The 22,067-nt window shown below is 34.6% G+C and overlaps 1 protein-coding gene across 3 annotated transcripts in view; it reads left to right on the forward strand.

The window, feature by feature from the left end:
- The first annotated feature begins 1,308 nt into the window (after positions 1-1,308).
- LOC120633314 (cytosolic carboxypeptidase 1-like) overlaps positions 1,309-22,067 on the forward strand; it is a 107,169-nt gene continuing 86,410 nt past the window's right edge. For 2 of the 3 annotated variants that reach the window (XM_039903506.1, XM_039903514.1), the window contains exons 1-5: positions 1,309-1,397; positions 4,446-4,580; positions 21,518-21,600; positions 21,816-21,906; positions 21,980-22,060. In XM_039903506.1, coding sequence (XP_039759440.1) covers positions 4,454-4,580; positions 21,518-21,600; positions 21,816-21,906; positions 21,980-22,060 — 382 coding nt within the window. In that variant the 5' untranslated portion in view covers positions 1,309-1,397; positions 4,446-4,453. The remainder of the gene's footprint in view (positions 1,398-4,445; positions 4,581-21,517; positions 21,601-21,815; positions 21,907-21,979; positions 22,061-22,067) is intronic. The other variant, XM_039903523.1, reaches the window with a different exon arrangement.

Below are 22,067 nucleotides of genomic sequence, written 5' to 3' on the forward strand. Positions count from 1 at the left end.
ATAATTGGATCAGTAAATCAGTTTTTTCTTAATACGTAACCATTGCCGGTCAAAGGGTTTGGTGCATAAGTAGTTCACGCTGGCCAAGTGCGGATTGGTAGACTTAACAAGACTATGCGAACATTAAAGAACTCTTAGGCATGCAGGTTTCCCCACCGTGTTTATCTTCACTGTTAAAGTGATAGAGATATATTGCATATTAAAATACGATGTTTTACTTCGAATATCTACTTAATAATTCATCGTGAACCAACACATGAGGTCGATGCAACCGTTAATATGGCATTAATTTTTCATTAGGATGTGGTGATAGAGGCTGATTCCACGTTTAAAACGCCACAAGAAACCAAAAAAACGAAAAAGAAACGTAAGATACCTTCCTATTCTTATTCTTTTATAGCTTAGTCTTTAGCCAGGGAGCACGGTACCCATAAATGTACCTATTCACCCTTGAAGATACTCAATGTATACCTTCGTGGCAAGAAACAAGGTTACCGAAAGTTGGGTTAATAACTGAAACGTGGATGAAATTCACGAGAATTGCAAGTTGATTGGGCGCCAACCACGTATGGGTGAAGTTGATTTGATAACCGAACTGTAAAAAATCGATAAACGTAGAATATCGAGGCACCGGGCACGCAAAGAGATCAGTTTTGCATATTATTTTTTATTAGTTAGTCGCTTATAAGACTTGGCAAAGCAATCTACCGAGACTAGCTGGGGTTTGACGGATCAGATATGGCAAATCAGTGGCACGTGTACTATTAATGGCAAACGGTTAACAAATTTAGTGTGTCTACATATGTTTGTCACCCCTGAGGGATTGATTCTGTTCAACTAACGTCTAAAGTAAGCTGGTTTTTCCTTTATGATCTAAAGGTTAGTCAATGTAAATATTAATACACGCTTTTATAAATACCAGGTATTAAAAATGCACTTTACTCTGAAAGTTAAAGTAGCGTGCCGGGGATTGAACTAGGTCCCCCGAAAGGGAGCGGAAGGCCTTACTACTAGGCTGTCAGCGTTCATCATCGTTTTATTTAGTTTATATAATTTAATTCTATGTTATGGAGGAGGTTCATCCCCAGGCCAACTACGATGGAAACCAAACAAAATCAATTACAGTGTTAGCTATTTACCCCCTGGGCTAGTCGTGGCGGGAGAATAGATTTTATCGGACGCCGCTCTGCCCGCCCGCCCCCGCGCATCGCGCTCTGATTTCCAGTCCGTTCAGTACGTCCCAAGACTCCCAAGTGCTGAAGTACGATTAGTCGGCCGACGGCCGTCGCGGGGCGCACAGCTCGCCACACGACATAATATCTAATAACTACATTGTTTATTTACAAACTGTCACAATCAATCACCAAGAGAAGGACAACACAAAGCAACGCACTCACGTACGTTCCACTATCGTTTCGTGAATTTATTAAAGCATGGCATCACATTTTCCATACACAAAACACACGTCCACATAAGCCGTTCGTATGTTTTGGCCTACATTCATGACAATGCTAATTTCTTGTTTATATACGACAACGTTCCATTTAATTTCATATTTAGGATTAACATTTAACACACGATTATAAAATAGCATACTATATACACAATTATCTGCTAAAACAGTGTTGGTTTTGCAATTTTTTGTTATCTATACGATATTAGTGTAGTGGCTTGAAAGTCATCATCAGTAATGTTACTGATAGTAATTTCACGTAATAACAAACGACACTGCTAACTGAGGGTGCTTTCTGTTTAACATTTCGATTCATGTAATATGCATACTCTACACAAACATATCCTCTGTGTTGATAATGTTGGTGTTGCTAAAGTTTTTTATCATTAAGATATTATTTAAATATAGACTTGAAAAACGGCATCACTTTTAGTGTTAACAAACGCTAATGCTAATTTGACAAGGCATTCAGCCTAACATTTCTTCTTGTTAACATGATTACAAAAAGCATGTAGTAATAGTGTAATGCATATCGCATTTATCAAGTTTTATCATTAAGATATTATTAAGATATAAGCTTGAAATACGGCATCAGTGTTAACAAACAGTAATGCTAATTTAACTGGGAATTCAGCATAACATTTCTACCTAACACATGATTATAAAAAAGCATGTAGTAATACTGTATTGCACATAGCATTTATCTAGTTTTTATCATTAAGATATTACTTAAATATAGGCTTGAAAGACGGCATCACTGTTAGTGTTAACAAACGCTAATGCTAATTTAACTGGGCATTCAGCATAACATTTCTACAAAAAAGTGTATAGTAATACTGTATTGCATTAGGCATTTTATAATAGTATATAATAATATAGGATTGCAAGTAGTAATGTTTTACATGATTACAAAACAGCATGTTCCAGATGTTTCGGCGCGTGTTGTGTTTTTATTTTAGTGTTTGTGTTGCTTGTTTTTTTTTATATTCTTCTTAATGTTTATCATTGTTAAAATAAATCACATCAATGATCATATCTTCTAAATGTCTAAAATCAGCAAATGATTATCGATAATAAGCTGCCTTAATAACAAGCTTTTTTTTTATTTGTGTAATCTCTAGACACATAAACGAAACCATTTTCTGTATTTGTTTTCTTCGCCATTGATTGCCTGGAAGAAATCGCTATGAAGCGATAAGGCCGCCAAATTGTATACGTTGTTTTGTTATACTTTTCTTTTTTTATGTACTTTTTGTGCTGTCTAATAAGAGTATATTCATTCATTCATTCATAAATCCAGAGAGAAAAATAGAAAACAACTATCAATAAACAATACACTTTTTTCACATAATTGCAATATTAAACCTAAATAATCTATCTCATAACTCTAACCGAGCCATTCTTGTATGTGTACTTATTTACATGTATAGCTCAGGTGGGAAATTGGGTGGTACCGAAACCAGAACCCCGGTTCGAGACCAGATTTTTACATACTTATTCCCCTTTTTCGGCAAATAAAAAAAAAATACCGTACAAAGCTCTTTGTCATATACATATTTGTCTACTCATCGAATCAAAGAATCAAAAAAAAAATCAAAAAAATAAGCACCTCCCTATTGCCTCGAGACAATTATCAGATAATTTATGTACCTCTACTTACACGCCAACAACATTTAAACGGAAGGGTGGCAAGCTTCCTGTAATATCCACCAGTCGAGTGATACTACAATAGAACAAAGGTGTTTTATTGCGATCGTAATTTTTTAATACCAAAAATTAACATTTCAGTAAAAAATACAAAATTATACGGTAATAACTCATATACTATCCGTGTTTTCAAACTATACTATAGTGTTATAAATGTGAAAATGACTTTGTTTTTTTTATTTATTTGTTTACTTGTTTATTACCAAAATACGGCTCAACCACTGCACTGATCTTGATAAAATTTGGTGCATACCTAAATAGCTTGCATCTTGGAGATTTTCATAAGATGAAATCGTCTGGTGAAAAGCGCCAAACATTCCCACGTAATTAAAACAAATACCATTGCGGCATAGAGATAGATATATATATTCCATCTTGGACACTTTTTATGCTAGGAAAACAAACGGTTTGCGCGGTGTATAGAATAACCCAAAACAAACGCAGACTTGTAGTGTTTTTCTTTGAGCTTTTCGTGACGGCTCGTCCGGGGAAATTCTACCACCTTACTTGTTTCTGCCGCTTAGCGGCATTGTTGCAATACTGTGTTCTGGTCTTAACGGCGTGGTTGCCGGTGTTATTATAGGAACAAGAGGTAACTACTATATTTTTTGTTCCACTACAAGTTAGCCCTTGACTGCAATCTCACCTGGTGGTAAGTTATGATGCAGTGTAAGATGGTAGCGGTCTAACCTGTTAGGGAGTATGGTACCAGGTAGTCATACCCCCAATCGCATCGCGCCGGAACACTAAATCGCTTAGCGGCACGTCTTTGTCGGTAACAAGCCACTGCCGACCAGAGAAAATTCAGAAATTATAAATTCCAAATTGTTCCAATTTTTGATTGTCTGTCTGTCTGTATCTATTGTTTTTCATATCCTATTCTTGTTACATGCCTAATCCATCTCAATAATCGCATTTCGGTTTTGTGTACTCTTATTTTATCTGTCTCTCTTGCGACAATTGTGGGTCACATAAACTCCAAAGCCTATTGTTAAGAACTAATAGACCTTGCCAAAATGTAACTTTCTGTTAAAGTAATTTCAGTACCAGCCCCGAGTTAGGAAATTGGCGGTGTCAACCCCCTTGCCTGGGAGAGCACGTTAAGCCGTCGGCCTTTCAAGTTCACCAACCGGCTCAGTCGGTCAATGCTCAAAACCGTTCCTCTTTTAAGAGGCGAGGCCTGTTACCAGCAATGGGCGTTAAAAGGCTGCGGATGAATACTGAAAGCCACGGCATTTTATTAAGCCATTAAATCATAATTCTAAGAACAATATTTCGTCAGCAGCGTACCGCATGGCGGACGAGGGAGCGGCAGAGTGCCTCTTCGAGCGCCTCCGCATGCACCAACAGCGGGCCCCTGATGCCGCCGAGGTGGCGCGTTCCATTACCGCGAAGATCAACTCCCGCCTCTCATCACACGGTGAATTTTTATTGGTTTATTTATCTAAACAGACACTTCTGTGCACACTGCAAACGATATACAAGTATGAAAAACTGCGTCAGCTTTGCAAGCTAAGTTAAGCTAACTTAGCTTAGTTCTTGGTCTAAATCCAGCATTAAGCCCTGCTAATTTGCGAAAATATAAAAACACTCTCTTCTTGCTACTCTCAAGGGTTGCCTGGAATAAAAATGTTTTAACTTTATCAAAGATTTTCTGTGCATACCAATGTTTTTAAAAATTTATTATTGGATCTCATTTGTGTTGTTTCCGACTTATATATAGAGTGTTGATCTATCTATCTATCACTATTTTCGTCATCAACAGAGCCGGCTCTCCTTTTCTTAGATTTCCGTTTATGGTTCAGCATAACAGTTTAGAGGGTTAATAGAGTAAAGTTCATTCACATAAGAGCCATCGGAAGCGTAGAGATATTTCAATTATAAAACTTCTTTGGCTTTTTACAAATGCAGCAATAAACGCTAGTTGTATTGTGTACCATCGATTTATCCATCTATAATACTTATTGCCTCGTTGATTTTGTCTTTAGCATGTTGGTTTTCAAACTACTTTCCTGTTCAAATCTCGTGTTGGGCCCAAAAGGTTAGGTAAGGTTAAGTTAGGTTAAAAAAAGTTAAGTGTGCCCCGCTTGCATTTAGTTCTAACCTACAGTCACAATGCTGACAGATTTACTGCCGGCCAATCACAGCTGGCCTGTGCTTCATGACATATAATAGAAGCAAATTTGTATTTTGCAATTCAATTGCGTATATAGACTAATTACATATATAGTTGCCATTTGAATGACAATTTGTTTGAAAGGGCCACTTCAAATTTTTTTCGTTCGCTGCCTCCAACCATCTGTATTCCGTGAGAGTGGACGTCTGTGCCTTAGGATATGATGATGAAGATGATGAACCCATGCTAGAAATACAAGCAGCATTACGTCATTAGGTGTGTATATCGTTGCGTTGCATATATGAACTTTTTATATCCACAAAAACCGTCCTTGGTATTAGGTGACGATAACTAAATGTGTATTCATAGATAATATTGCTAATAAATCTGCTAGCCTTTATACACGATATACATTCAATGTTTGCCCACAGTGCGAATCTTAATCGTCATAACGATAACGTCATAACTATATCGGAAGTTGCAGCACATAAAACCCAGAAACGCGTTATTTATACCGGCTACCACTGTGTCCAAAATTATCGAAACTAGATCAAAGGCTATATAAATAATAATATTAAAGTATCACTTATCATAAATCTCTGCTTATCACTTATTTTACATTCATTTATTTCCACATATTGTTTTTACAATAAAATTATGTTGTTTTCGATTTTTAACGGTATTAATTTGAAAAAGCTCTAGTTAAATATAAGAAATATGGGTGTATTAATAGAATGTTAATTCTATCATTAATATCATCTACTAACATTAACTCAGTCTTGCGACTGAGATAGTGTAACATTCCCGACATATAAATCCTAGATAGTCTTGCTACAAAATACATTTCGTGATTTTTATGGACTCAAATACTTGAACGTAGTAAAACTTACTAAGAACTTCGTATTGACTTGGTTAATAAAAGGAATCATTTCAATAAATACATCGCATTTCCATTATAGTTTTGCAATCACAAGGCCTATAAATTCAGAACATCCGACATCAATATGGCCACATTAAACTGTAGATATTGCCGATAATAGTCCTTATAATGTTGCCGTTCGGAATTTTAAGTAAAAACTGATAAATTTTTAACTTTATAGAGCGAACAATATTCATGACAAATTTATACACTATGATAGCTTCGGTGTTATAACCTTATGAATGAATGGATTACCTAATGCTAACCTTAATCTGGTCACTAGGTCACTTTGAAGAAACAACGACTATTATCACTATCAGTTGTCTAGACTTTAATGTACATTAGACAAATTATGTTTTGATACCACATCTTTATTACCTAAAAGCTTGACGTTCGTCCATATATTTTTTGCTACTTGGCAAGATTCCCAACATTACGTTCGACGATGTCTCTCACGGGGAACAAAAAACTTACAATAGTGTTAATTGATCAACGCTAGTAATAGCCACGAACTAAACTCTCATTTGCATTATTTGTAAATTAGATTTTATTTGAGCCACATCCATCCAGCTTATGTAGGTAGGAAATGGGAGAAGTGGTCCAAAGGGCTGGTAATCAACAAATTCATGTATCATCACATTACCATATCGTATTCAGTTCTTCCTTACGTCCCTCTAACCAATGAGGACATAAATCAAACTGTTGGTATATACTCGCATTTACACTAATGAAAACAAAATCTGCACTCTCAAAAAATTTCGCATCTATTATTATTACTATTTCGCCTTTCATTTCGTATCTGATATATTAATATTGGAATATATGTTCCTATATAATACTAAGTTAGGTAACCCGTGCAACTTCGTCTGCACCAAATCGGTTATTACCGGAAACACAAATAAAATGACATTTTCTAAACCATCGCCCCCAAAACCCCCTATATAATAAATTTTATGTAAATCGTTGGAGCCGATTCCGAGTTTCCAATTATATAATATATATATATATATATATATATATACAAGAATTGCTCGTTTAAAGATATAAAACAAAACAATAGTTGTATTTCCTAAGTTCAGCGCGTTCTACCAAATTAATTTTCATTTTCTATATGACCCGTTTGAAGGTGGAATATTGGGAAAGTCAGAAACTTATCTTACCATTATTATCGATTTAGCTTTATTCATTTCCATATTAACTTCCACCGTCTACTTTTGGGGTAGTTAAGGGGGTTGCCCTTCGAGGTAAATTTTTAAAAGATATAACTATAGCAAGACTTCCCAAGAATTGATCTATCAAAAACAAATAATATTTTTCAAATCTAACTGGTAATTCCAGAGATTAGCTTATTCAAACAATTATATCTTTAGATTTATAATTAGACTAGACTAGAAATAGATATACTTTCAGTAGCTTCACAATATAGCATTTGTAAGATAAAACGCTACTCTTTATAAAAGAAAAGTGTATATAAGCAACCGCCTTACTCGAAATGGACGTTAGTTAGTGACATCTGCATATCGTCTGCAAAAAGTGCAGAAGTCATTTGTGGGATTGCGTATATGCTTTTATAATATGATTCCCACGGTAATTTTGGACCTAGCAATGCGTAAGTTTAAACAACGGAGTTAAAACACGTTAAATATATAGTGGTTACTATACGATTGATCAATTTCTTAATGACAAGGCTGCTAGCAATATGGCCGCTCCGCTCTCATATCTCACAAGATAGAAAATTTTAAAGATTTCAAACTGTAAATGATGTTGATAAAGAGCAATCTGCTGAGTTACTTGCCGTCTCTTCTCGGTAGAATCTGCTTTCCGTAACGGTGGTAGAGTCACCATAAACATACCGACTTAACGTTTGATTATAAACTAGGCCTACTTGAAATAAATGAATATAGAATTTTTGACTAGCCATGCCCTGCAGTTACAGTCCAACAAAGCCGTCTTACATTAATTGCAGGGTCACCAAAAACTACGTGGACTTACTGTACTTCTTCATTCTACTGATAGTATAGTTTTAATCGGTAACGACGCCATACCGATGCTAAGATGAAGCTAACGACTCATCATATTATAACAACGAGGGAACAAAATAAACGGACAGACATACGTATGACTTTGTAAATAAATAAGAAGAATAATAAGGAATAGACCAATTTATGAAATTTGAATGGATAATCTATCAGTAGTATGTTATTAATGTTTGTCTAACGATGAACTACTCGTAGTAAGACTTAAATAGCAAACAGAAATAAAACCGCGGCAAAGTGAGATTGAATGCCACAGACATTGATTTATTTATGCGATCGAATCTTATTAGTAAACAACTTGCTTAATTTAAAGTAAATGTTGCCCGCATGTTTTGTCCGCGTTTATTAAGATTGTTAACAAATCCCCTGGTAACCGTTTGTTTTCCTAGGATAAAAAGCCTATGTTACCCACCGTTATTTCATCTAACATTATGCCAAAAATCAAGTTTCAATTATACAAACGTTAATGAGGCATACAAAGTAATATATTTTAAGTCATAACTGGTTGTTCCAATACCCCAATATTCGTTGATTAGACTACATGACTGTGAAATTACCGTCAAAATCAGTTTCGTGCCCAATAAACCTTTTCAAAAACGTGTGTTTCGGGTGTGGTTTGCTTTACATATGCATATAAGCTTGTAAAGAGACAGATATTTTAAAACATGCAGGCATTTTAATTTAATTTATTATAACTTTGAATAACGTTATGCCTTATACAAAGTTAAACCTGCCAGTACCAAAAGCAAAAAAAAAAACTGTTTCTTTGAGAAAATACGAAGTCGTAAGCGTAATCATGTTTTTAGTTCACTTAGGTCTCTCCTTCTTTTGCGCAAAAAAGCATCGAATTGACTTATTTTTTTGCATGAAAAATGCACTTTCTCATAGTTCTGGATTTATCTAAACTTTAATTATGTTATTACATCTTCATGGTAAAATATAAAGTACAGGAGTTGTATTATATTTCTTAAAAAACTTAACTATGATTTCATACGACATAAATTACTTTTGGTAACCCTTCTAATCACTGTATCGGTTTGAACAAATAGGAATTCAACGGGAAAGTGTCTAAATATAACAGAAAATCAGAAATTCTACGTAAGTGAAGTCTGTTATTGTTAATTTATTTGGCAATATTATTACAACAACTAACAATAGTTTACAAATATTTTTATTATTAAAAGAGATATATTTAAAGAGATATTTTTTTGCATAATTTACGAAACAGTTGTACTTTGCAGAAAAAAATTACCCCTCAGTAGATATTCCGAAAAGTTGTAATAAAGTAATATCCTACTAACGATCGTTTCTTTCACCCTCGTACTATACAATATTTCATGCTCTTTACAAAACTTCAAACTAATAACAAAGTTACGCAATCCATTTCAAATTCTGGCAGAACTTTTCGCGTGTCAAGCGGCAGTTAATATACTTGAATGACTCGGAAACACCACGTTTTTTTGGCCTGGCTAAAAGTTCTATTAAAGTTTCACAGACATTGTTTAATTCGGCTAGTGAAAATTCTAAATCGTATACGAAGAGGTTAACTTTGTTTACTGTTTTTATTAGATTTTAGTAAAATACTTAAAAAAATATACCTATTTTAACACTTTAGGAGTGGAACGGAGTTTTGAAGTTTGTGTTCAAAATAATATTTTTTTTAAATACTTTTATATAAACCTACTAGCCGTTTCCAGCCCGCTTCGCTGGGCGAATTGAAAAAGGAAATAAATTACATTTTATGTTTCATTTTTATTTATTTTTTTCATATTTTTATTATTCTCCTTTTTTTTTATTTTTGTATGAACATAAATAGGCCCCGCGGATAGAACTGTAAGCATCGATATTGTTTAGACTTACTCAAATTCCAAATTCCATCGATTTAGCCTGTATCTTTCATCCAGGTGATTTTTCTCACTAATATTTATTGTAACTTTCAATGTGCAATCATTTCCGTGCTTTTCTTCCAAAAATTAATAATAATTGACATGAAGAAAAAAATTTGAAATGAGCATTGAAAGTTTAAGTTAAAGTCATTGCAAGTCTCATATGTGAAGTTGAAATCTGTCTAGGTTCAAGTGCGACGAATATTCTGTTAACTAAAATTTTCTCCGTGACATCAATTTTTTATAGAAAATTAATTGTGCATGTTTTTTATGAATTCTATTGGAATAAGTAACTAAATTTCTTTTCCACATCTCATGTGCTTGGAAAATGCATTCATTTTAATCTGTTACATTTCCGCGATCCCGCAATAAAAGAATTCGTCGGTTATGTAGTCTGCAAAAGTAAAATGAATGTAAAATTCTTAGTCCGTTGATTGGATAGCTACATGTAAAGTTAAGTTATAGAAACCTCTCAATGACTTTTTCTCCGCTGCCAAAAAGACGATTGTTGTAAGGAAATACACGAATATCCCTACATACACGAAGATCCCCACCAAATTTGGAGTCTGTAGAAGTTACAGGTTAGAAATAAAAATTTTAGATTTTAACACCCACCCCCGCAATTCCTGTCGGAAGTAGATTTTATTGAAATCCATTTTGAGATGTTCTTTATGTGAATAATAAAAGATTCCTACCATATTTAGAATTTTTAGAAGCTATATTTTGAAATTGAAATTTTTTATTGTTAACACCCACCCCCGCGAACCTTATTGGAGGTGATCATTGTAAAATCCGCTCGAAGATCATTTTTATATTACATATAGAACACTCTCACTAAATTTGGAGTCTATAGGAGCTATCGCTTGGAAATTGAAAATTTTCATTGTTAACGCCCCCGCAATCTTCTTTGGGGTGGGATATCGTAAAAATTGTTCATAAATCATTTTTACATCACTTATAGAAAATTCCTACAAAATTTGGAGCTTGTAGGACCTTTAGCTGGAAAATTAAAAATATTAATTGTTAATACCCACCCCCGCAACCCCCTGTGGGGTGAGCTATCGTAAAATTCGTTCATAGCCTATTTCTACACCTCTTACAGAAGATTCCTACCAAATTTGAAGTCTATAGGAGCTATAGTTTAAAAACGGGAATTGTTCATTGTTAACGCCCCCGCAATCCCCTTTGGGGAATGAATTTCTTAAAATCTATTCATAGCTGACCTCTACATAGCAAAAGTAATATTCCTACCAAGTTTCACGTTTCTAAGTCTTATGGTTCCCGAGATTTCGTGGCGAGTGACTATATAGATGGGAATTCTTCGATTATCATCGAAATTTTTAACTTTTTATCGGGCTTTTTTAAAATTTTCTTACATACAAAACTTTCTCCTGACAATTCTGAAGATAAAAAAAAGCCCAATTGGTCCAGCCGTTCTCCACTACCGTGAGTAGATTCTTAGCTGAATGTAAAAAACCATAATCCGTTTAATACACTCTGTTGAAATCTATGAAAACAAAAGAATCAAGAGAAAATGCTTATCTTTTGTTTTTATTAGCGGGATAAATGTTCATAAAAGTAAAACAGCAATAAAAAAATGAAGGAATGTTGGAATTCAAAAAATAGATAGCCATAAACCAGGAAAATCTAGGAAAAATTTCGCATCGAATGGTGGTAGTTTCATGTCGATACGGTCAGTGGTTTAGGCGTGATTGAGCCTCAAACGAAGACCATTTTCATTATATATATATAGATAAAATATAGACATTTTAGCATTGATCTAAAACTACAATAAATTTATAACTTTAGTAGGATTCTACTTTTTATTTATGGAATGGAATAACATATTAGGTATACATGCAATTTTAATTTCCAAGTAATCAACTCTCGCAATCAAAAGTTAAACTATTTTGTGCAAGTCGTTTATTTTGAAGATTTGTATGTTAAATTAGTGCAGATCTTAAACCTAATACATCACCTACGTCTAACGCAGTTTGCATTTAAAAAAAACATATTAATAGGCATAAAACAAATTAAATATGAAAACTGTAAGTTTTCATAATAAAAATCGGTACAAAAATCACAGTAATGCATAAAAATAACAAAGAACGTTTTAAAATGCGAACCTATACCTTTGTTGAAGTCGTTAATTACTTGATGGTTCATATTACCTTGTAATATAAATTGCAGAAAACGACTGTCTGCAATCTTATCCGGGTAGATAAGTGTCATGCAGTAATATCGCGTGTTTAACGGCTATACTTACCCCAGGTACAATAAAGAATAAACTCCTCGTCCGTGCCGCCTTCCCCAGGTGTTACCATTAATTTATAGTTGCCCATCGGAAATTCCTCATTACTTGCACATTACAATAAGTACCGCCTGTACCAGGGGGTTTTGCCACCATTTCGGCCTTTTATGTTGGGTCAATAAAACTTACGAAGCCGTTGCTATTCAAACAATTACGGGAGTGATTATTTTTTCCACTGAGCAATCATTAAAATCTAAACAAGGGAATTATTTTGCATTTAGATGGACAAAGTAATTTCTATTTTTTGACAGAAAATAACACGCAAATAGCATTCAGTCATATTGAGGGAGTTGGGAAAAAATATATAATCCGTTGTTTTGTGGCCATAACACTCCCAACTGATTCAAATGTGAAAAAACTTAATCAATTGTGATGCCACAGACAAGCAAACACAAACACAGACACGACAAACTTATAACACCCCGTCGTTTTTTTCGTCAGGGATTAAAAAAGGATTTTATTTGAGTCGCATAAAAGTGTTCTTATATCCCAAATTAATTTGTCTATAAAGACTATGAATCAAAGTTTTCTTGGCTAGCACTTACGTTGTCAATCACTATTCACCGAGAGTTCAACATGGTACGGTTTTACTTCTAGTTCTATTTATACGCCGCGCTGGCATAAATTAAGTGCTGCCTTGACATTGGCTTAGGTCGGCACCTGAAGTCCGTACTGGCGTCCCCCACACTCTGGTCGGGCTGGTCTTAGTTTTCCACTAGTCAATATGGTAGTTAGGTAAGTAATATTAAAATACACAAATAATAAAATGTATGCAAGAATCCCAATACTTATTATTATATTTCCTTTCTTCTGAATCTTAGTGATGGCAATAACAATATTATTTTTCTGTTCGGCTAAACAAAACCGACAGACTAAAAAAATACAATACTTTCTGTTGAAATGGAATATTGGTAATACTCTAAGACCACTCTACTGGGTTTTTTAATCTATGAATTATGTACTTACAGTTACTTATCGTCATTTAGGGAGGAAAGAAAGGAATTAAGAACATAGAGCGCCCAAGCTTCTGTAATATGGGATCATCATCATCATAGCTTCAACCGATTGAAGTCCACTGCTGGACATAGGTCATTTGTAGGGAGCTCCATAATCCACGGTCCTGTGCCACTTGTTTCCAACGGCTCCCAGCGACTCTTTTGATGTCCGTTTACCTTTGCGAGGTCACCATTCCAGCACTTTGGAACCCCAACGTCCATTGGTTCTCCGAGCCATCGGTTCTCCGGTAATATGGCTGGCTGTGAGGATTATATTAATGCAGGTTATTGTTTATAACCGTGGCCGACAATTTATTGTTCTCTTTGGGGTACTGCAGGACTAATCAATGCCATTTTTTTCTAATAAGCTAACTTATGTACCAATAATTTTCAATAATTTTTGTTCAGGATCGAACCAATGCCCTCGCAATCTATTGTGAACCTTCCTCACTATACGTTAAACAAGCCAGTTAAAAGAATCTTAATACATAGATTGCAAAACGATTTTGGTATATTTTACGAAAAGTATGCTAAAGTTTGTATTCAGTGCGAGAATTTTGTACGCGTACCTACAATAGTTAGCCAATATGCTGGTTACAGTTTTAAATGCGAAAGTCTGCCACAAATAATGTTGCGAAAACATAACAAGGAATTTGAGCAGATCGATTAAACACGTTCATGAGAAAATTACTGCTGCGAAGTACCTATGTGATATTTATAAAAAATTATGTCGGTTTGAGCGCGATGTGGGCACAGCTGTTCTGCACAGACGTAGAAATTACACTAGAACCGTCTTCTGCACTGCAGTAAAAAGATTTCACCATGTCAGTCTATTCTTCTAAGAATGGAAAAAGTTTGTAACGTCGCGGGATTCTATTGTTAATATATGGAAGCTACATTTTCTTTCGCGCGCTTTTTTATATCACTACTAGTTAGCCCTTAACTGCTTGGTGTTAAGTCATGGTGCAGTCTAATATGGTATAGTTGGTTAACACCTACGTTCAGGTAGTTATATACCCCTAAGCGCTTTCTAAGCGGCATCATACCGTTTGGTGGCACGTCTTTGTCGGATGGTAACTAGCAACGGGAGCAGCTTTCACCGGATTAGAACAGAGAATATTCAGAAATTATTAATTACCTGTGGTGGCGATTGAACCCGGGATTATAAGAATACAGTGCTCGCCACTGCGCCAGGTTAGTCGACATAAACTTTCAGGACGCTTAAAATGTTCAAAAACATGTGTTTCGATTATGATATCGTCAAAATAACCTAATAGAGCTTTCAATTTTATTTGTAAGCTATCCGACGTTGCTCACCTTCGCTGTCCGCGATTATTACGGTTGATTCAAATCCCATTAGAACCATTTTTTTTTCGTATGAAAAGAAGCCTATGTTACTCTCCTTTCAAATACCTCTATTCAAAAAATACCTAATAGGGCGTGAAGGAAGGACAAACAAACAATCGAACAGACATAAAGACATACTTTCGCATTGATTATGTTATTAAGGATTATATAACCTACACCTTACCTAAAACAAATGATGGACACTTCAATTTTATTTATGGCTGTAGACATTACCTACACTTGATACCTAAAACAAATCTTGCTATGAATATAATAAGGCCAAATAAAAGTCATTTCATAATTTTCTTTCCTTGCCTGATAGAGATAGCCTTGAGAAAAATTCTCCAAAATGAAATTATGTAGGTATTTCTGTGGGATTATAAACTGCACATACTTTTTTATTGTTTCGCATAATTTAAGATTGGCTGATTGAATTTCAATTATACAATTCTTAAATATCAATTTTTAAAACTATTCCGGATGCTTTTAAATAACAATTCTTAAATTGTTGTAATGTAATACGAAGTAAATCTTACCTACATAAAGAAAATAAGTCATATTTTGAAATGTTGGTAGGTATACAAGTTTAGCCTCCTCTCCAAAAAAAGGATTTTTTGCGCCCATGTGCTACGAAACCTCTTAACCTGTAATCGACATAATATGTCAAAGGTATTTTTTTCCCTTTATTTGACTTGGCGTTTGTCATAAGATTGATAATGTCACCCCGTATCAGCAGAATATATATTCCATAGACTTCATAGGAATAAGCACAAATCTAAATAATGCATATAGGTCACGAGGCAGTAGATCTTAACATCGTGGACATCAACTTCTCTGATAAGAGTGATATATACATTTTAACTATAGCTGGAAGCAGCCCATGTTTACGATGTTGTTGGCAACAGTCCCGGTCAACATTTTGATGGGTGTTCTGAGCAAACGTTGTAAATGAACGGTGGCAGCAATACATCAAGCTAGCATAATTTATCGTTGTATAATAAATAGACCGTAATAAAATTAAGTCCTTCCTTCCTTATAAATAATATCGTGATTTAGATTCAGCTCAAAAGATATGACGAAATGGAGATTCGTTTATTAATCCAGAAATCGTCGTTAAATTTAAATTTACTAAGTGACTGTCAACACCCTTACAATATGGAGTCGGTCTAGGTATACACAAATTTTAATCCTCTACGCAAAACGACAGGGTGTTATAAGTTTAACGTTTGTGTGTGTGTGCGTGCGTTTATGCGTAAGGGTGTGTGTGTGTGTGTGTGTGTGTGTGTGTGTGTTTGTGCGAGTGTGTTACATTGTATCACACACACACACACACAATACACGCCAATATTTCATAAACTATTAATATTTAAAGAATTTCAAGAAAAGATTCTGAAAGAGGAGAAAATTTCCAATAAAAGCTTTCAACTCCCGGAACTCCTTCTGCATTATTTATAATATTAATTTAACGCTGAAAAAAGGTCTGCGCGCGACATTTTTAGATAACGCGCGCGGCCTCAAAAGAGTGCATATTAATTAATTTATTTAATGGATTGGATATATATTGTTTTTTAATAAATTATGGTGTGTTCTGAACACTATAAATAATTTATTCCCGCGGGATTTTTTTTAATGAGTTAAACAATGGTTAACTAACAAAATTTTCTCAAACTTCCGTCTTATTTGTAAGTGAAAAATAATGTTTGAATAATAGTTGTAAAAAATGTTCGCTTCGTAGAATATTTCTTTCATACATACTTAAAAAGATCGTGCCATAAAAGTTTAAAAAATATTTATACTTTGTTTATAATAAATTTTCAACCTGTGGACTAGACTATTAGTCGAAAGTGTCAAATCGGTCCAAGTTAACCGCCGCTATAAAATGGTGGATTACATTTTTTTTTATTCATTCTCAGTAGAATTTGCTACACTATATTGAGAAGGAAGTGGAAAAAAAGTTCAGCACATACTCTTTACAATAATTGTTAAAAGTCACGTTTGGCTTATAATATATTTAATGCTAAACGTTTTAAGAAATTTAAAAGCCGGAAACATAAAATAACAATAATAATGTGCACATGAACTTACTATACAACAAGGTATGGTGCACTAGCTGTGCCCCTCGGTTTCACCTCGCACTAAATTCCGTAATGTTATGTTATAAAGCCTAGTCTGCCTAAATAGAGCGACTATCTAATGCATCATATCTAATCTCATCATATTATAGGTAGTTCGCCTTTTAATAAACATAGACAAAATCTCTTTAGCTAAAACAAATTGATAAATATTTTAAACTAAATTTGACACCAAATTTCTAAACTATTGCTATTCTGCAGTTTTAACATAATATTTCATTCACTAAAAACACAGATCACATAAAAAAACCATCCAAGGCCAAAAATACTTTGTTGCCCTGACATTAGCACTATTTTCTTCACAGCTGCAATAAGGAATATATCATACACAACTGTTTTCTTCCTCTATCTTTATTTGGAAATATTAAATTTTAACTTTATTACTACTTTCGTCATATTGCCAACTGTGAAGTAGATAAAGAACCAAGTCGCTCAATGGTTCACATATTCTTAATCAATTGAAACCCTGATCAGCCGAACATGCTATAATGATCTTAAAGCCTCTCTTAGAACCGGAACAGGAAAGTAGAATTACCTAGTAGCGCAGTAGTCACTATGGACCGATCAGAACTATAAGTGTCGCCGTACACACTGGCCACAGCCGCAAAACACCGTCAAGGGTATATTTTCTGTAGTGAGCGGCAACGACTAAGAGCCGGTTGAAATAGCGCTTAAAGAAAATATGATGAGGTTATGAAATTAAAGTACCAAACCAACTTAGAAAAACTATTTATTGAATAATATGACACAGTATGTGGCTATAGACTTGCGCGTACTTAATAGGAACCTATTATTAGCCCTGTTAAATCTATAATTAGTTATTTATAAATTCATTGCATAATTCAAAGAATTCAAAATTCATTTATTTCAAGTAGAATACAAACACTTTTGAAACGTCCAGTTTGTCTGTTTGTAGTGACTCTAACAGCACCGGTTCGGAAGGCAGATTCTACCGAGCAGAAGTAATATTCATTTTTCTATTTTGTGATAGATGAAAGCAGACCCGGTTGTTTCCAAATAACCTTGTCATTAAGAAACTCATCAATTGAATAATAGCCTCGCTGTAATACATGTATTTTAACATATTCTTAAATTTATGCATTGGTAGGTCCAGAATTACCTTAGGAATCATATTATAAAAGCGTATACTCAATCCCACAAATTACTTCTCTTCCTTTCGCAGACGATATGCATATGACACAGATTTATGACCATTTCTTGTAAATCGACTGTTTATATTCACTTTTTGTTATCTTACAAATACTATATTATTATAAATATATTGTGAAGCTACAGTAAATATACCAATTTGTTTGAATTTCTCACGGGGCGATTCGCGTTATTTAAGTTTATAAATTGATCGTATTTGTTTATCGTGGAATGCCGTACTTGAGGCTTAAGGCTTGTTATTGTTATTATTTTCTTTGAGTTTAAATGTTCAGTGTGTATTATTCTGCAACGACAACGAGGCCCCAGCCCGCGTCACCATGACGTCGGCGAGACGTGCGCGTGCCGCCCTGGCAAAGCGCCAGGTAGGTACTCGTAGACAGCTTGTCATTGTTATCGATATCCAGTTTTTGAGTTTTGAGTGTATACTACTTTACACACTTAAGCTGACAAGGTTAAAAACAATAAAAGTATAATAATAAGTATATTGATTTTACTAACTGATGCCAACGACATTGTCCCCGTGAATTTTATGTTTTCCCTTTAAACTATTTAGGAATTTTCTCATTTTTAACGTCTCCATATCCAATAATAACTATTCTGTTGAGTCTACTGCGACTGAGTTCTGGTTATTGTATGAAATTTTAATACAAAAGCTACAGCCCCGAAACCTGAAACGATTTGATATGACTTTTATTTTTTTTATTTATGATCTAATTTCTCAGAAATAGCTGTAGTATATCTATCTAACTTATAATCTTAAAAATAACAGATTCTCCTTAGATTATCGTTCTCTTCTCGTAACATTTTATTCCCCATAGACAATGGATTCTGAAAAAGAATTTCGCTCATGTTTATAAATTAATTGCTGGCAGGCTGCGTTTGTCAGTGTGTGTTAATTATTAGAATGGGCAAAAGAAGAAGATGCAATTAACTGCATTGCAAAAATTAATGATTCGTATTAATCGCGTTATCAACTTTATTAGATGCAATATCGTCTGTCTCAATCAAAGTCAGCATAATTGCTGTCAAAGCTATAAAGTGTGTTTCAGTTTAATATTATATTTGTATGATTAACTAAGACAATTCATAAAAGTGTCATGTTGACTTGGATGTGTTTGTTAAACTTTGATGGGTAGTTGAGCATTTCCTTGTCATACCCGACTAATTATATTTTGGACTAGGGGCTCCCAGAGGCATTGATTTAATATGTTACTGTAAACTCACTGCCCAGATGTTTCAACCTTAGGGAGGTTATATTAGCAACGCGAATACCTTACTCATAGCCGTATAAGCCCCTCGCATACGTTCCCTTATATTAATTCCAAACACACAAACAAAAAATCTTTCCTCTTTATAATATCAGTATAGTCTAGCTGTTTTGTTTTTAATGCAAATTTACGTGTAAAGACTTATCGCGGGGAACTACGCGAGATGCGTCTAGGACAGATCTTATTCGACGGCTGAGTAGCGCAGTGGGCAGCGACCCTGCTTTCTGAGTCCAAGGTCGTGGGTTCTATTCCCAAAACTGGAAAATGTTTGTGTGATGAACATGATTGTTTTTCACTGTCTGGGTGTTTATCTGTATATTATACGTATTTATGTGTATTATATTCTAGATGGCGATGAGTGTATTGTCGTAGTATATTTATTTATTTGTTTATTTATCAAGTGAGTTTCATATGACAAACTTTAGCTAGAATCGACTTGAAATTCAGTTCTCCGCAAATCTTGTGGAAATAAAAATGCCAAGGGTAAAAAGTATCATAATGTATTATTCCGGGGTACAATTCACTCCATTCCAAATTTCAATTAAATCCGTATAGTTGTTTTTGCGTGAACGTGTAACAAACATCCATGCGTCCCCACCTCATCCGTAGCGGTGATAGCTCAGTGGGCTTCGGCTTCTCCTTTTGGGGGGCCGAGTTCGAACCCGCACCTCTAACTTTTCGGACTTATACGTGTTTTAAGTGTTTAGATATCACTCTCTTCAACGGTGACGGAGAATATCGTGAGCAGTGCTGGCCCGAGAGTTCTCTATAATGCTCGTAAGGGCGTGGGAAGTCTACCAATCCGCACTTGGCCAGTGTGTTGGACTACGACCTAAACCCGTGTCTTGTAGTGAGCTGGTAGTAGATTGACAATGATATCCTGGGCAATGCGTTCAAATAACATGCTGTAAATTATAAAAATAAAGAGTGGTATAGTACACTATAAATTAGTTCAATTATTACACCAGAACATCCTTATTCACAATTGAGCAGAGTATAACGTACTTTTAAAAGACCACTTGTAGGCCTTCGGAAAAACACCGGCGTTGTTATGACAAAAATGCACGGAAGCCTATCAGGTGGACAAACGAGGCCGCCCTCTTATTGATGTGTTTTAAGGTATTTAAGGAAATACGGAACAACCAAATATAACTATTATGACAGCTATGTATCTCTACAATTTACATCTCTGTATGCAGTAGAAGTTTTTTTTATTCCATTGCAAGTTAACGATAACTGATGAATTTCTTAGTGACAAGGCTGCTTGAAAGCAGACTCCGCTCTCATCTCTCTCAAGATAGAAAATCTTAAAGATTGTAAACTGTAAATTGATGATGAAAAAGAGCAATCTGCTGAGATTCTTGCCGGCTCCTTTCTGTGGAATCTGCCTTCCGAATCGGTGGTAGAGTCACTAAAAATGTCTAGACTTAACGTTTCAAAAGTGCTTAAAAACTGAGCCTACTTGAAATAAATTAATTTTGACCCATAACTGCTATCTCACCTTCTGATTAATGATGATACAGCATGGGATGGTAACCGGCTAAACAGTTAGGGCTATGGAAGTTATAAACTCATACCTCTCGGTTTCTACGCGACATAGCACCGGAACGCTAAATAAATAAGCGGCACGTATTTGTCGGTAGGATGGTAACTAGCTACCAGACAAAAGGTTCATGGTCATAGGGCTACACTTGGTAGGACGTTGTTTTTGCAAGCCCTGCGAATTGTTGCTATATTAATAAACAATGGTTTTCCACCTACTTACTTAGGTAGTATGTTTGCTTAGAACTGCTGCTGTAGAACGCAAAATTCTTGTTACCATAATAGTAAATTTATCCACGCATTTAATGATACTACATGAGTGAAAAAAATAAACACCATGCAAACTCATAGTCACACATAAGCATTTTTCACCGTGCAGTAATATTTGCGAATACGGTTAATAGTTACTCTTGAATATAATAGACAGATAGATAGATAAATTCTTTATTGCACACAATTTATAATATAAATTGAAAACATAAATATAAGAATACATAAATATAATATTTATTTCGCCTTATATAAACAGCATAAAAATATATAATGTGTTGATAACTTTGCTCAATCGGTCTTGCATGAAAAAAACAACAAAGTGAGGAAACCAAAAAGTTATAGGAGTTCGATTTTCTTTGCAGATAAACTTATACGGCAAAGTACACTGGATAAACTTTGGAATAAACAAACGGGTGCCATTCAGATGTTACTGTCCATATTAGAGGTGAGGTGTCCATGAGTTATGTGTCTTTCTATTAACTTCTTGCAGCATATGTCAGTCTTCGTGCTTTCATCGAACTTGAGGCTAAAAATCGATTTGTTACTTAGGGCGCGAAGAAAAAACAAACTCACCCACGTTTGCATTTTAAATAATATTTAGGATTACATAAAATACTGTGAATAATAAATACAAAAACCAATTAGTAATTTATCTTGCAGAGTTCCAGAGACACCCCAACATCAACATACATCACGTCTATATTAAGAGAGGCTTTATGTTTAAAACAGGGAAAAGGAAAAAAATGTTCAGGTAACCAATTCATTACATAAGTTTGTACGACATTTATGCATTCTTTTTTTAAATTAATTTATATGTAAATCAGTTGCAAATGAAGTACCAACGACGAAGAAGAAGGATACCAAAAAGTCAGGAAAAGAAAATAAACTTCCAATTTTTAAAAAGGGTATGTC

The sequence above is a fragment of the Pararge aegeria genome, chromosome 2 (genome assembly GCF_905163445.1).
Source record: "Pararge aegeria chromosome 2, ilParAegt1.1, whole genome shotgun sequence".
In the NCBI taxonomy this organism is placed as follows: Eukaryota; Metazoa; Arthropoda; class Insecta; order Lepidoptera; family Nymphalidae; genus Pararge; species Pararge aegeria.